This window comes from Rutidosis leptorrhynchoides, chromosome 9, assembly GCF_046630445.1.
Source record: "Rutidosis leptorrhynchoides isolate AG116_Rl617_1_P2 chromosome 9, CSIRO_AGI_Rlap_v1, whole genome shotgun sequence".
In the NCBI taxonomy this organism is placed as follows: Eukaryota; Viridiplantae; Streptophyta; class Magnoliopsida; order Asterales; family Asteraceae; genus Rutidosis; species Rutidosis leptorrhynchoides.
In genome coordinates this window covers 233095365-233110505 of record NC_092341.1, presented here as the reverse complement: position 1 = coordinate 233110505, position 15141 = coordinate 233095365, and the positions used below count along the sequence as shown (strand labels likewise).

Below are 15141 nucleotides of genomic sequence, written 5' to 3'. Positions count from 1 at the left end.
ATTTGTGCAGCTGGGATTGACGTACATCAGAAAGTTATACTAATGCGAGATAATAAACTAGAAAGCTATTATAAACATAAAACTGTTATAATATAGAATATATATTATATAAATGGATAGTCAATTATTGATACACAAAAGTAATATTATTGTATTACCTAAACTTGTGATATTTTTGCTATAAATAGCCATGAATGCAAGCATTAAACTTGCACCATTTTCTCACACTTACAAAGTGTTTCTTTCTTTCTCTCCATTATCATCTTTGTTCTTACACTTCATTATTAGCATTCTTAATCAAGAATCAAACCACTAAAGGTAGTTATAAGCCTACTGAATTATAACACGTTATCAGCACGATACTCTTAATACTAAATATGGTTGACTCTGCCACCTAAATGATATATGGTCGGTTATACCACCTGAAAAATATATGGTCGAAAATGTCGCCTAATTATCATTTATGTTACTAACATTTATATTTCTATTATCTAACATTTATATGGTCGACACTGTAGCCTAATTATCATTTATGTTTACTAATATTTATATTTCTGTTATATAACATTTATTTATGATTGCTTACACATGGTCGACACTGTCGCCTACTTATCATTATGTTATCTTAAATTTATGTTTAGTGTTTATATACTTATGAATATAAATTGACTCTAATTTATCATGTTGTTTGTTTTAATTTTTGATAATAGAAAATGTCGAATCTGAAAAAGCTTAAATTTACTCCTTTAGAATCAACTGGAAACAACTACATGCCATGGGTTATAAAAGTAAAAATGCATCTTAAATCAATGGGCATTCTTGAAACCATAAATGAAAACAACACTTGTTCTGAAAAAGAACAAGCAACGGCATGTTGCTTTATTCATCAACATATTGATGAATGCTTACAAAATAATTATGTGACTGTAGAAGATCCCCATGTTTTATGAGAAGGTCTCAAAAGCAGATTCAATAATCAAAGAGAAATTTTACTTCCAGCTGCTATGGAACAATGGAGAACATTAAGGTTCCAAGACTTTGAGAAAGTAAATGAATACAGCTCAGCTCTGTATAATACATGCTCACAACTTAAATTCTATGGACATGAAATAAGTGATGCAGATATGATGGAGAAAACTTTCTCCACAATGAATGCTGCAAACATCACAGTGCAAAGAAATTTGAGAATGCTAAAGTTCAAAACATATCCTGAACTTAATTCATATCTCTTAGTTGCAGAGCAAAATGATGAGCTATTAATGAAAAATCAGCAATCCCGTCCTACAGGTACACTTGCAATCCCTGAAGCAAATACTGCAAATAATTATAAACAGGGACAAGGATGCGGGCAAGGTCGTGGTTATAATAACCATCACCATCATCATGCCAAAAGCCATAACTATGGTAGAAACCATCCTTATGGTAATGGTAATAGGCGTGGATGTGGTGGTGGTCGTGGCCGTGGTGGTCAAAGAAATAATAATCCACGAAAATATAAATATCAACCACAAAACAAGCTCACTAAACAAGATGTTGAAGAAAATTCTTCTAAAAATTCTGAAGAATCTTGCTACAGATGTGGTAGAATGGGCCACTGGGCTAATACTTGCCGAACATCTAAACATCTTGTTAAGATGTATCAGGATTCGCTGAAAGATAAAGAAAAGGAAGTAAACTTTGTGGATAACCTCGATCCAACAGTCACTGAGAAACCATCTGATTTATATGAAGATTTCTTGAATGTTTAAGTTGTTGTGTGTCTTTCAAAAAATAAACGATTTAATATCGTCTGTCTTTGTCATTATGTTTGCTAAATATTTCAGTACTATCTATTTGCGTGTAAAATATTGTGTAATATTAATGTACTCACTATTTATTTCTTATATATGAAGTTCAATATGAATTTTGCTGGAATACAACATCAATCAAGTGGTGGAGATCTCTGTATAGCAGACAGTGGAATTACACACACTATACTTAAATCCGAGAAATATTTTATTGATCTAAAACCAACGGAAGGAGCTATACATACAATATCAGGACCTGCTAACTTGATAAAAGGGATAGGAAAGGCAAATTTCATACTACCAAATGGTACAAAATTTTTAATAAATGATGCCTTATTTTCTCCCAAGTCAAGCAGAAATTTATTGAGTTTCTCCGACATATACCTTAATGGGTATGATTATCAGTTAGTGACAACAGAAAATGAGAAATATTTAAGTATCACTGACAAGAGTCATGTGGTTGAAAAACTGCCAAGACTTAGTTCTGGATTACATTATACACATATAAATGTACCAGAAACACATATGATAGTTAATGAAAAATATATTGATCCTGGTGTATTCAGTTTATGGCATAACAGATTAGGCCATCCAGGATCAACAATGATGAAAAGGATTATTGAATGTACTCATGGACATCGACTAAAGGATAGAAAAATCCATCATGATACAATGGTTCCATGTACATCTTGCTCTCTTAGAAAATTGATAACTAGACCCTCACCACTTAAGGTTGAGAAAGAATCACCAATGTTTCTTGAAAGAATTCAAGGTGATATATGTGGACCAATTCATCCACTATGTGGACCATTTAGATATTTCATGGTTCTAATAGACGCATCTAGCAGACGGTCTCATGTTTGTCTGTTATCAAGTCGTAATGTGGCATTTGCAAAATTTCTTGCTCAAATTATTAAATTGAGAGCACGTTTTCCTGATTACACCATTAAAAGGGTGAGACTTGATAATGCTGATGAATTTACATCTCAAGCATTTAATGACTATTGCATGTCTATAGGAATTGTTGTTGAACATTCTGTTGCTCATGTGCATACACAAAATGGTTTAGCCGAGTCACTGATTAAACGTTTACAGTTAATCGCTAGACCATTGATAATGAGAACAAAACTCCCTGTATCTATATGGGGTCATGCAATTTTACATGCTGCTGCATTGATTCGCATCAGACCGAGTGCAAGTCATAAATATTCCCCCCTACAACTTGTTTTTGGTCGAGAGCCAAATATTTCCCACCTTAGAACATTTAGTTGTGCAGTGTATGTTCCAATTGCAACACCACAACGTACAAAAATGGGTCCTCAAAGGAGGTTGGGAATATATGTTGGATATGAAACATCTTCAATCTTAAGGTATATTGAACCTATGACAGGTGACGTTTTTACAGCACGTTTTGCTGATTGTCATTTTAATGAAACATTGTTCCCTAGATTAGGGGAGAAATGAAAAATAAAGAAAATGATGTTTCATGGTGTAAACCTCAATTAAAGTATCTTGATCCTCGCACAAAAGAATGCGAGACAGAAGTTCAAAAGATAATGCATATACAAGAACTTGCAAATCAATTGTCTGATGCATTTACAGATACAAAAATGGTGACAAAATCATATATACCAGCAGTAAATACTCCAGCTCGAATTGAAATTCCAAAAGCTGGCAATAACGTCACTCATGAATCTTTGCCACGTCAGAAACGTGGAAGACCAATTGGTTCAAAGGATAAAAATCCTCGAAAAAGAAAATCAGCCGATAATGAGGTAAAAGAAAGTGTTCAAGAAGAACCACAAATCAGTACTCCTACTGCAGAGGAGATTGATGATGTCAATACAGAAATTGCAATCAATTATGCATATTCAAAAATATTATGGAACCGAAATGAAATGAAAAATCTTGATGAGAAATTTTCATTTAATGTTGCATATGACATCATGAATAATGATGATGATCAAGAACCAACATCTATGGTTGAATGTCAAAATAGACATGATTGGGCTCAATGGAAAGAAGCAATACGAGCTGAATTAGAATCACTCAATAAAAGAAAAGTTTTCGGATCCATCATTCTCACTCCTAAAGATGTGAAACCTGTAGGATGCAGATGGATTTTTGTCCGAAAAAGAAATGAGAAAAATGAAGTTACAAGGTATAAAGCTAGACTTGTAGCTCAAGGTTTTTCTCAAAGATCGGGAATTGATTATGAAGAAACTTATTCCCCTGTTATGGATGCAATTACTTTTAGATACTTAATCAGCCTGGCAGTTTCTAAAAATTTAGAAATGCATCTCATGGATGTTGTGACTGCTTATCTATATGGATCACTTGATAGTGATATATATATGAAGATACCTGAAGGATTTAAGGTACCAGAAGCATCAAATGCAAAACCCAAAGAAATGTATTCGATTAAATTACAAAGATCTTTATATGGGTTAAAACAATCGGGACTTATGTGGTATAACCGATTAAGTTATTACTTAATAAGCAAAGGGTATACAAATAACCTTACTTGTCCTTGTGTTTTCATTAAGAAAACAACATCCGGATATGTGATCATAGCTGTTTATGTTGATGATCTTAACATCATAGGTACAAATAAAGAGATCCATGAAGCCATTCAACTTCTAAAGAAAGAATTTGAAATGAAAGATCTCGGAAAAATCAAGTATTGCCTTGGTTTACAAATTGAGCATATGCCTAATGGTTTACTTGTACATCAAACAACATATACTGAAAAGATTTTGAAACGTTTCAATATGGACAAGGCAAAACCATTAAGTACTCCTATGGTTGTTAGATCACTCAATGTTGAAGCTGATCCATTTCGTCCATGTGAAGATCATGAAGATATTCTTGGACCAGAAGTACCATATCTTAGTGCAATTGGAGCTCTTATGTATCTTACAAATTGTACAAGACCTGACATTTCTTTTGCAGTTAATTTGTTGGCAAGGTTCAGCTCTGCTCCTACCAAAAGACACTGGAATAGGATCAAACACATATTTTGATACCTTCGAGGAACTAATGATTTAGGATTATTTTACTCTAACGAATCTAAACAAGATTTGGTTGGTTATGCAGATGCAGGTTATTTATCTGATCCACATAAAGCTAAATCTCAAACTGGATATGTATTCCTAAATGGAGGTACTGCAATATCATGGCGTTCTCAAAAACAAACACTTGTTGCAACATCATCAAATCATGCCGAAGTGATTGCATTACATGAAGCTACTCGGGAATGTTTTTGGTTGAGATCAATGACACAACTCATTACTGATTCTTGTGGACTAGAACGAGATAAAAGTCCAACAACTATCTATGAAGATAATGCAGCTTGCATAGTACAGATGAAAGAAGGGTATATCAAAAGTGACTGAACAAAACACATACCTCCTAGATTCTTCTCATACACTCAAAATCTCATTAAGAACAACCAGATTGAAATGAGATATGTTCAATCCAGCAAAAACTCTGCTGATCTTTTCACGAAAGCACTTCCAACTACTATTTTCAGAACACACGTTCATAACATTGGCATGAGACATGTTCAAAAGATGTAACAGCTGAAGCGATGTCTACTTGAGCGGGAATCAACTCCATGCTGCACTCTTTTTCCCTAAGCTAAAGTTTTTTTCCCACTGGGTTTTCTATAGCAAGGTTTTTAATGAGGCAGTAACTTACAGTTGATCTTCAACAAACAAAATTGCTATCCAAGGGGGAGTGTTATAATATAGAATATATATTATATAAATGGATAGTCAATTATTGATACACAAAAGTAATATTATTGTATTACCTAAACTTGTGATATTTTTGCTATAAATAGCCATGAATGCAAGCATTAAACTTGCACCATTTTCTCACACTTACAAAGTGTTTCTTTCTTTCTCTCCATTATCATCTTTGTTCTTACACTTCATTATTAGCATTCTTAATCAAGAATCAAACCACTAAAGGTAGTTATAAGCCTAATGAATTATAACAAAAACCAAAAAAATCTCCTTACCTCAGCCAACCGATGTTTGCGTTATTGATCCTGAAAACGATTATTCACCAACTGTCCCAGCTCTCAGGCCAGACAAGTCCTTAAATTCTAAAACAGAAGATGCTTCTGTGTATGTTCTTATATTCCGTCATTCTCGTCCTTAGCTTATAAGCGATTCGGGTTATGTTTGATCTATAACTAGTCAAATGACTAGGATATTAATATAAAAAGAAACTGGTCAAGTGGGTTCGATGGGTTGGAAGTCGTCCAAAGTATATCTGTTTAAAAATATAGTTTCTGGCTCAACCCGACCCATACAAAAGTGACCATTTTGACATGTTATCCAACCTGCCCAGTTTTCCACTTCTACGATGCTGATTAATTTTTCCGTTTCTGTGGTCAGACCAAGTTTTAAGCTCCTGGATGAAGATTTAGATGAAGGTAAACTTATATCTAACATTCGAATGCAATCCACACAATAAAAAAAAAAGATAAAACATCTTCCGAGGCTTACTATTTGAAATCTGATTTATCTTCTTAATTTATAGTATAGCACCATTCTAACTTAGTTTTAACATATAGTTATTATTAAGCTAACGGATGCTTACACAGGTGAGGCAGTTGTTGAGAACAACAACGATGATGACGATTGCAGGATCGTTACTGAAAGAACCATTTTTGATCACATACGTGAAAAGGCTAAAACTTTGCCATCGTTGGCAGCCAACCCAACTACTGAATATCCACCATCTGAGGAGACATTAAGCCTTCTAAGAAAGCAAACACGTGATCGACAGCTGGCACTGGGCGATACTCTAGAATTTCTAAACCAGACTGCATCAGGTTCCAATCTATGTGAAGAAGAATCAAATGAGCCAGCAAACGAAACCACACCATCCAACATATTAAAGGGAGAATCAATTTTTGAACATATAAGAAAGAAAGTGATACATATCTCACTACAGCAGCAGCAAAATATGAAGAATAGCAGATAGCAATATGAATAATATTGAAGATAACGAAGAACAACAGATAGAAAATAATAGTAGCTGAAGTGATTAACTCATAAATTGATAAAACAGAAATCAGAGGAATCCAAGTAATGGAGAACACTCTGCCTAATCAAGAAGAAGCACCATGCTTACTCCTTGCCCAAGCTGATCACAGCCGTACATAAAACACACATAAAATCTGAATCATTTTCTAATTGACCAACACTACTTATATATAAAGAAATTGATAATGAAACCCTAAGTAACTTTCCATTGGGCTGCTCATAATTGGGCGTGGCCTTATCTTGTTCTCTATCAGAAAGCTAAGAGCTTCCCTCGAGTCGATGAAATCAAGACCTTATGCTCCATGTCATCCAGTACTAATAGTTTTGTAACTCATATTGACTCATTTGTTGATGCAAAGTCAAATGCACTTCAGGACGCAACTTTTATCATCTTAGATTCAAAACTTGTGGAACCTCGATCCCAAAAAAGAAGCTAACAGTCAAAGTAATCTGAAGTGAAAAAGCTCAAGTCTCCAAGTATAGCAAACCAGCAATGCCGTTCACCGGTAACAGCAGCTGTAACAAGGGAGGCAGCAGATTCATTCCTGTTGGAGGTATTAAAAACTTTCGTGTAGGGTAAAATAATCGATGACCGGATATTTCACTGAATCGTGTAACCACTTTTCGAAAGTAATTATTCGACCCTAATTGCCTGCGTTACACGAATATCACTTTGGGATAAGACAGAGATTATGTTCTAACTTTTGGCTAAAGTAAGAACCCGTTCGCTAGAGAGTATTATGTGTATTTCTTATATATTCTCATGAATGTTTCTCTCCTTATATACGCACCCAAGAAGATGAAATATATTATGAGATTTTAATGGCCATTTAAAATCTCCCGACATTCTATCTTAACAATAAAAGAAGTTACATGGCAATTTAAGCAACCATTTAACGTCACTAAATCACAATAAGTTCATTATGGCATTAAATCACAATTCATGATATTAAATCATACATTATAACTCATTATGACATTAAAGGTTATTAGTGCTTTCAAGTTTAATCTTAATGCCGTTAGAGATTAGGAGACTAGTCTTAACTACATTACACCAAATGTGGTTACAAGACTAACTTTAATGTCTCAAACCCCAATACGTAAATATCAATAATAATATTAAGACAATTACCAAACTTCTTTTGGGTAAGGGAAGTTTATCACTTAATGGGTGTACACTCCGTACCTCCAAACTCATTTCTAAGTGTAAGCTAAGTCCCTCAATTACACTAAATTACCAACAATCCTCTCCAATTTAGTGCAATTCGTTAAATGAGAAATAAATAATTAAAACAAAACTCATGCGTAAATGAAAATATCTTGAAAATTGAATTTTCACCTTAGTACATTACACATTCCAAATGTTCGAGAATCGGGGTGTTCTAAGAATTGAACTCTTCAACCCATTTGAATAACTGAAAATAACGTACACATAAGTTTTCAAATACTCTAGAGCTATCTTGACACTATACAAGCCATGTATCCATATCCATTCATGAATGTAACCAAAGCTAAAAGTCCAAAACTTTCTTGAAGCGGCAAAACTTCACATTCACATAGGTAGTTCACTTTAGTCATGCACCTGCTCTTGCACTTTTTTAAATGAACCATTAAGAAGCTAGACTTCAACCTCACCTTCAGCAGGTCCGAGTACCCTTACCTTGGGATGATACAAAATTTATGTACTCCAAATTTCTAAGTATAATCTTTCCACATTGAATTCAGCTTCTGATTTTCATCAGAAGGGAATTGGGTATCTTATTATCAGAAATTTATTGTGGACTTTAAACCCATCCCCACAGCAGACTTGTTAACCAAGTCTCTTGCCAATCCCTTCATCAAGTGATCAGCTAAATTCTGTTGTAACCTCACAAACACTATAGAGATTACCCCATTCGTGATAAGTTCACGAATCATACTATGTCTGACACCTAAGTATCTAGACTTTCCATTGTACATATGGCTATAAGCTTTGGCCAATGTAGCAGCACTATCACAATGGATAGAAATGGGTGCAATAGGTTTAGGCCATAATGGTATCTCATGGATCAAGTTTCTAAGCCATTCCGCCTCTTTACCAGCAGCAGCTAAAGCAACAAACTCTGACTCCATCGTTGAGTTGGTAATACATGTCTGCTTTTTGGAAGCCCATGAAATAGCACCTCCCCCAAGGAAGAACACCCAACCACTTGTTGAAGAATGATCTTCATCATTGGTTATCCCACTTGCATCAGTATATCCTTCTAATACTGAAGGAAACCCACTATAAGATAAACTATAGTCCATGATTTTTTTTCTCAAATACTTCAGTACCCGCCTAGTTGCTTTCCAGTGATGAGTACTAGGGTTACTAGTATATCTACTCAGTTTTCCCACATCAAAAGCAATATCCGGCCTTGTACAAGTCATGACATACATCAATTAGCCAATCACCTGAGAATACTCAAGTTGTGATACAGCTTCACCTTGGTTAGGCATAAGCTTCTCACTCGGATCCACAGGTGTACTCGCAGGAGTACAATCAAAGCAATTGAACTTTCTCAACACCTTCTCAATATAATGAGATTGAGAAATTGAAATTCCTTTGCTTTCACGTTTGATCCTAATGCCAAGGATAACGTCAGCTTCTCCCATATCTTTCATGGAGAACTTTGATGACAAAAATTCTTTTGTTAAATCAACCCGACTTTGGTCAGTCCCAATGATTAACATGTCATCAACATATAGACAAATTATAACTCTTTTACCAGAATCATCAAATTTGCTATATACACATTTATCTGCTTGGTTTAATTCAAAACCACTAGATAAAATCACTTCATCAAACTTCTGATGCCATTGCTTAGGTGTTTGTTTCAATCCATATAAGGACTTCACAAGTTTGCATACCTTCCTTTCATTACCTGGCATGACAAATCCCTGAAGTTGGTTCATATAAACCTCCTCATCCAAATCACCATTCAAGAATGCCGTCTTCACATCCATCTGGTGAACAACCAGATTGTGAATTACAGATAATGCAATCAGCAGTCTTATGGTAGTGATACGTGCCACTGGAGCATAAGTATCAAAATAGTCAATTCCAGACTTTTGTCTAAATCCTTGAATGACTAACCTTGCTTTGAACTTTTCAATAGTTCCATCTACCTTCATCTTCTTTTTGAAGATCCATTTACAACCCAAAGGTTTACAACCAGGAGGTAGATCAGTTAATACCCAAGTGTTATTGCCCATGATGGAATCCATCTCATCATTAATTGCCTCCTTCCAGAATGCAACATCTCGAGACCTCATTGCTTCATCAAATGTTTTAGGATCATCCTCAACATTGAAGCAATATGAATATTGGGTAGAAACATCATCCCTGGAACCTTCAATTAAGTATAACTGAAAATCTGGTCCAAATGATTTAGGTTTCCCTTTCCTTTTGCTTTTTCGAATCTCAAGTGGCTGATCAACAGCCTTTTCAGAGACTTCATCATTACAATCCTCATTGATTCCATTGTTACATGGAATCATATCCTTTGGTCTAGGTATAGATGAAAATCTGTTTTCATCAAAGATTGCATCCCTTGATTCAATCACAGAATTGATTGAGACAAAGTCATTAGGCTCTATAACATAGAACCTATACGCCTTGGAATGTTAAACATATCCAATAAATATGCAATCTATACCTCTTTCACCCAAACTTTTCTTCTTGAGATCAGGCAGTCTTACAACAGCCCTACAAACCCATACCCGAAGATAATTCAAGTTAGGTTTTCTTTTGTTCCAAAGTTCATAAGGTGTAATCTTGTTCCTTTTGTTAGGAACTCTATTAAGCAAATAACAAGCTGTTAATATAGCTTCTCCCCAAAATCCCTCACTTAAACCCGAATAAGTTAGCATGGAATTAACCATCTCTTTGAGGACCCTATTCTTCCTCTCAGATATACCATTTTTGTTGTGGTGTATAAGGAGCTGTGGTCACATGGATAATACCAACGGATTGGAAATAAGTTTGATTAGTGTATTCACCTCCCCTATCCGTTCTAAGTCTTTTAATCAAAGTCTTCTGTTGCAATTCTACTTCGGTTTTAAATATTTTGAATTTATCTAATGCTTCATCCTTAGTATGTAATAAATAAACATAGCAAAATATAGAAGCGTCATCAATAAATGTCACAAAATATTTCTTGTTCCCTAAAGTAGGAGTAGCATGCAAATCACATAAGTCACTATGTATTAATTCTAAAATTTCAGTATCACGATGTACATTTTGAAATGGCTTCTTAGTGATTTTTGTCAGCATACAAGTTTTACACTTTTCATTGTTTATATCAAAGGCTGGTATTAAACCATCTTTAGACATATCAATCATTCGTTTAAAGTGTACATGTCCTAGTCTAGCATGTCAAAGAATAGAATTATTTATGCTAGTAGTAGACATACAAGCAATATCAACACTTACATGTTCAATGTTTAGTCTAAACATTCCATTACTCAAATAACCAAATCCAACAAATAAACCATGCTTAGATAAAACAAACTTGTCAGATTCAATAACTTGCTTGTAACCACAATTATTCAACATACTACTTGAAACCAAATTTTTTCTAATTTGCGGTACATGCAAAACATTAAACAAAGAAACAGTCTTTCCAGAACTAAAACTTAAATCCACACTTCCACGTCCATGAATAGAGGCTGTTGACTCGTTTCCCATATGAAAAATTGATCCATCAGTCATCGACTCATAAGTCTTGAACCAACATCTATCCTTGCACACATGAGTAGTAGCTCCCGAGTCAACCCACCATGCAACATCATCGTCCTGCACAAAACAAATCTCAGATATATATGAAGCATAATAATTCTGAATTGAATTATTAAATATAATCTGACCTTTATGGGTTTGGTTGTTCGAACCATTACCCGAACCGTTTGTGCTAGATCCCTTAGCATTGTTAGTGCCAAAAATAACTTTACAATCCCTTTTCAAGTGTCCAGATTTACCACACTTCCAACAAGTCAATTTAAACTTTTTATTAGGATTAACTTTGTTAGTACCTTGATGTTTACGTTTGCCCTTTTTGTCATTATTACCAGTGAACCTTTTATGTTTCACCATATTGACAGTAGAAGTACCAGCAACTTCGTTGCTTTTTGGATTGTCATTATCCGGAAACCTGAGGCTTTCCTCAATACGCATATGACTACCCAACTCAACAAGAGTTAACTCCTCCTTTTATGTTTCAAAGTATGCTTAAATTCTTTTCAAGAAGGAGGTAGTTTATCAATGATACTTGAGACTTGAATAGACTCATCCATGTTCATCTTATATTGTGTGAATTGACCAAGTATACGAATGAGCTCATTATATTGTTCCAGGACCGGTCTAGAATCGACCATCTTGTAATTATTAAAATTACTCATCGAGAAATTTTTACTAGAAGCATCCTCAGACATATACTTAGTTTCCAACATGTCCCATAGTTCTTTAGAAAAATTAACATTTTGATAAATATCAAAAAGAGAATCAGCCATATCATTGAGTATTAAACCTCTAGCGATATAGTCATCGTTCTCCCACTTGCTCCTTTGTCTAATTTGTTCAAGAGTAGCCTCATCACCATGATCTTCAGGAATAGTAGAAGTCAGATTATATGACACATTCATACTAGTGAGAAGAAAGTGCATCTTTTTCTGCCATATCCTAAAATCAATTCCTTCAAACTTATCAAGTTTGGAGAAATTAGTCATCATGTGCTTCATCGTAGCTGTAGTGACCCGAACTTTTCCATGTTTATATATATTAATTGAGATTGATATTTACATGATTAAATGTTTCCAACATGTTAAGCAATCAAACTTGTTAACACTTGATTAATTGAAATATGTTTCATATAGACAATTGACCACCCAAGTTGACCGGTGATTCACGAACGTTAAAACTTGTAAAAACTATATGATGACATATATATGGATATATATATATAGTTAACATGATATTATGATAAGTAAACATATCATTAAGTATATTAACAATGAACTACATATGTAAAAAAAAGACTACTAACTTAATGATTTTTAAACGAGACATATATGTAACGATTATCGTTGTAAAGACATTTAATGTATATATATCATATTAAGAGATATTCATACATGATAATATCATGATAATATAATAATTTAAAATCTCATTTGATATTATAAACATTGGGTTAACAACATTTAACAAGATCGTTAACCTAAAGGTTTCAAAACAACACTTACATGTAACGACTAACGATGACTTAACGACTCAGTTAAAATGTATATACATGTAGTGTTTTAATATGTATTTATACACTTTTGAAAGACTTAAATACACTTATCAAAATACTTCTACTTAACAAAAATGCTTACAATTACATCCTCGTTCAGTTTCATCAACAATTCTACTCGTATGCACCCGTATTCGTACTCGTACAATACACAGCTTTTAGATGTATGTACTATTGGTATATACACTCCAATGATCAGCTCTTAGCAGCCCATGTGAGTCACCTAACACATGTGGGAACCATCATTTGGCAACTAGCATGAAATATCTCATAAAATTACAAAAATATGAGTAATCATTCATGACTTATTTACATGAAAACAAAATTACATATCCTTTATATCTAATCCATACACCAACGACCAAAAACACCTACAAACACTTTCATTCTTCAATTTTATTCATCTAATTTATCTCTCTCAAGTTCTATCTTCAAGTTCTAAGTGTTCTTCATATATTCTACAAGTTCTAGTTACATAAAATCAAGAATACTTTCAAGTTTGCTAGCTCACTTCCAATCTTGTAAGGTGATCATCCAACCTCAAGAAATCTTTGTTTCTTACAGTAGGTTATCATTCTAATACAAGGTAATAATCATATTCAAACTTTGGTTCAATTTCTATAACTATAACAATCTTATTTCAAGTGATGATCTTACTTGAACTTGTTTTCGTGTCATGATTCTGCTTCAAGAACTTCGAGCCATCCAAGGATCCGTTGAAGCTAGATCCATTTTTCTCTTTTCCAGTAGGTTTATCCAAGGAACTTAAGGTAGTAATGATGTTCATAACAACATTCTATTCATACATATAAAGCTATCTTATTCGAAGGTTTAAACTTGTAATCACTAGAACATAGTTTAGTTAATTCTAAACTTGTTCGCAAACAAAAGTTAATCCTTCTAACCGTCGTAGTAACACCGCGGGCTGTTTTGGGTTAGTTAATTAAAAACTATGATAAACTTTGATTTAAAAGTTGTTATTCTGAGAAAATGATTTTTATTATGAACATGAAACTATATACAAAAATTATGGTTAAACTCAAAGTGGAAGTATGTTTTCTAAAATGGTCATCTAGACGTCGTTCTTTCGACAGAAATGACTACCTTTACAAAAACGACTCGTAACTTATTTTTCTGACAATAAACCTATACTTTTTCTGTTTAGATTCATAAAATAGAGTTCAATATGAAACCATAGCAATTTGATTCACTCAAAACGGATTTAAAATGAAGAAGTTATGGGTAAAACAAGATTGGATAATTTTTCTCATTTTAGCTACGTGAAAATTGGTAACAAATCTATTCCAATCATAACTTAATCAACTTGTATTGTATATTATGTAATCTTGAGATACCATAGACACGTATACAATGTTTCGACCTATCATGTCGACACATCTATATATATTTCGGAACAACCATAGACATTCTATATGTGAATGTTGGAGTTAGCTATACAGGGTTGAGGTTGATTCCAAAATATATATAGTTTGAGTTGTGATCAATACTGAGATACGCATACACTGGGTCGTGGATTGATTCAAGATAATATTTATCGATTTATTTCTGTACATCTAACTGTGGACAACTAGTTGTAGGTTACTAACGAGGACAGCTGACTTAATAAACTTAAAACATCAAAATATATTAAAAGTGTTGTAAATATATTTTGAACATACTTTGATATATATGTATATATTGTTATAGGTTCGTGAATCAACCAGTGGCCAAGTCTTACTTCCCGACGAAGTAAAAATCTGTGAAAATGAGTTATAGTCCCACTTTTAAAATCTAATATTTTTGGGATGAGAATACATGCAGGTTTTATAAATGATTGACAAAATAGACACAAGTACGTGAAACTACATTCTATGGTTGAATTATCAAAATCGAATATGCCCCTTTTTATTAAGTCTGGTAATCTAAGAATTAGGGAACTGACACCCTAATTGACGCGAATCCTAAAGATAGATCTATTGGGCC

The 15141-nt window shown here is 33.8% G+C and overlaps 1 protein-coding gene across 1 annotated transcript in view; it reads left to right on the top strand.

The window, feature by feature from the left end:
- LOC139868584 (DExH-box ATP-dependent RNA helicase DExH17-like) overlaps nt 1-7284 on the top strand; it is a 31777-nt gene extending 24493 nt beyond the window's left edge. The window contains 5 exon segments of the mRNA XM_071856920.1: nt 11-77; nt 5789-5920; nt 6194-6231; nt 6403-6734; nt 7102-7284. Coding sequence (XP_071713021.1) covers nt 11-77; nt 5789-5920; nt 6194-6231; nt 6403-6734; nt 7102-7284 — 752 coding nt within the window.
- Nucleotides 7285-15141: the final 7857 nt, after the last annotated feature.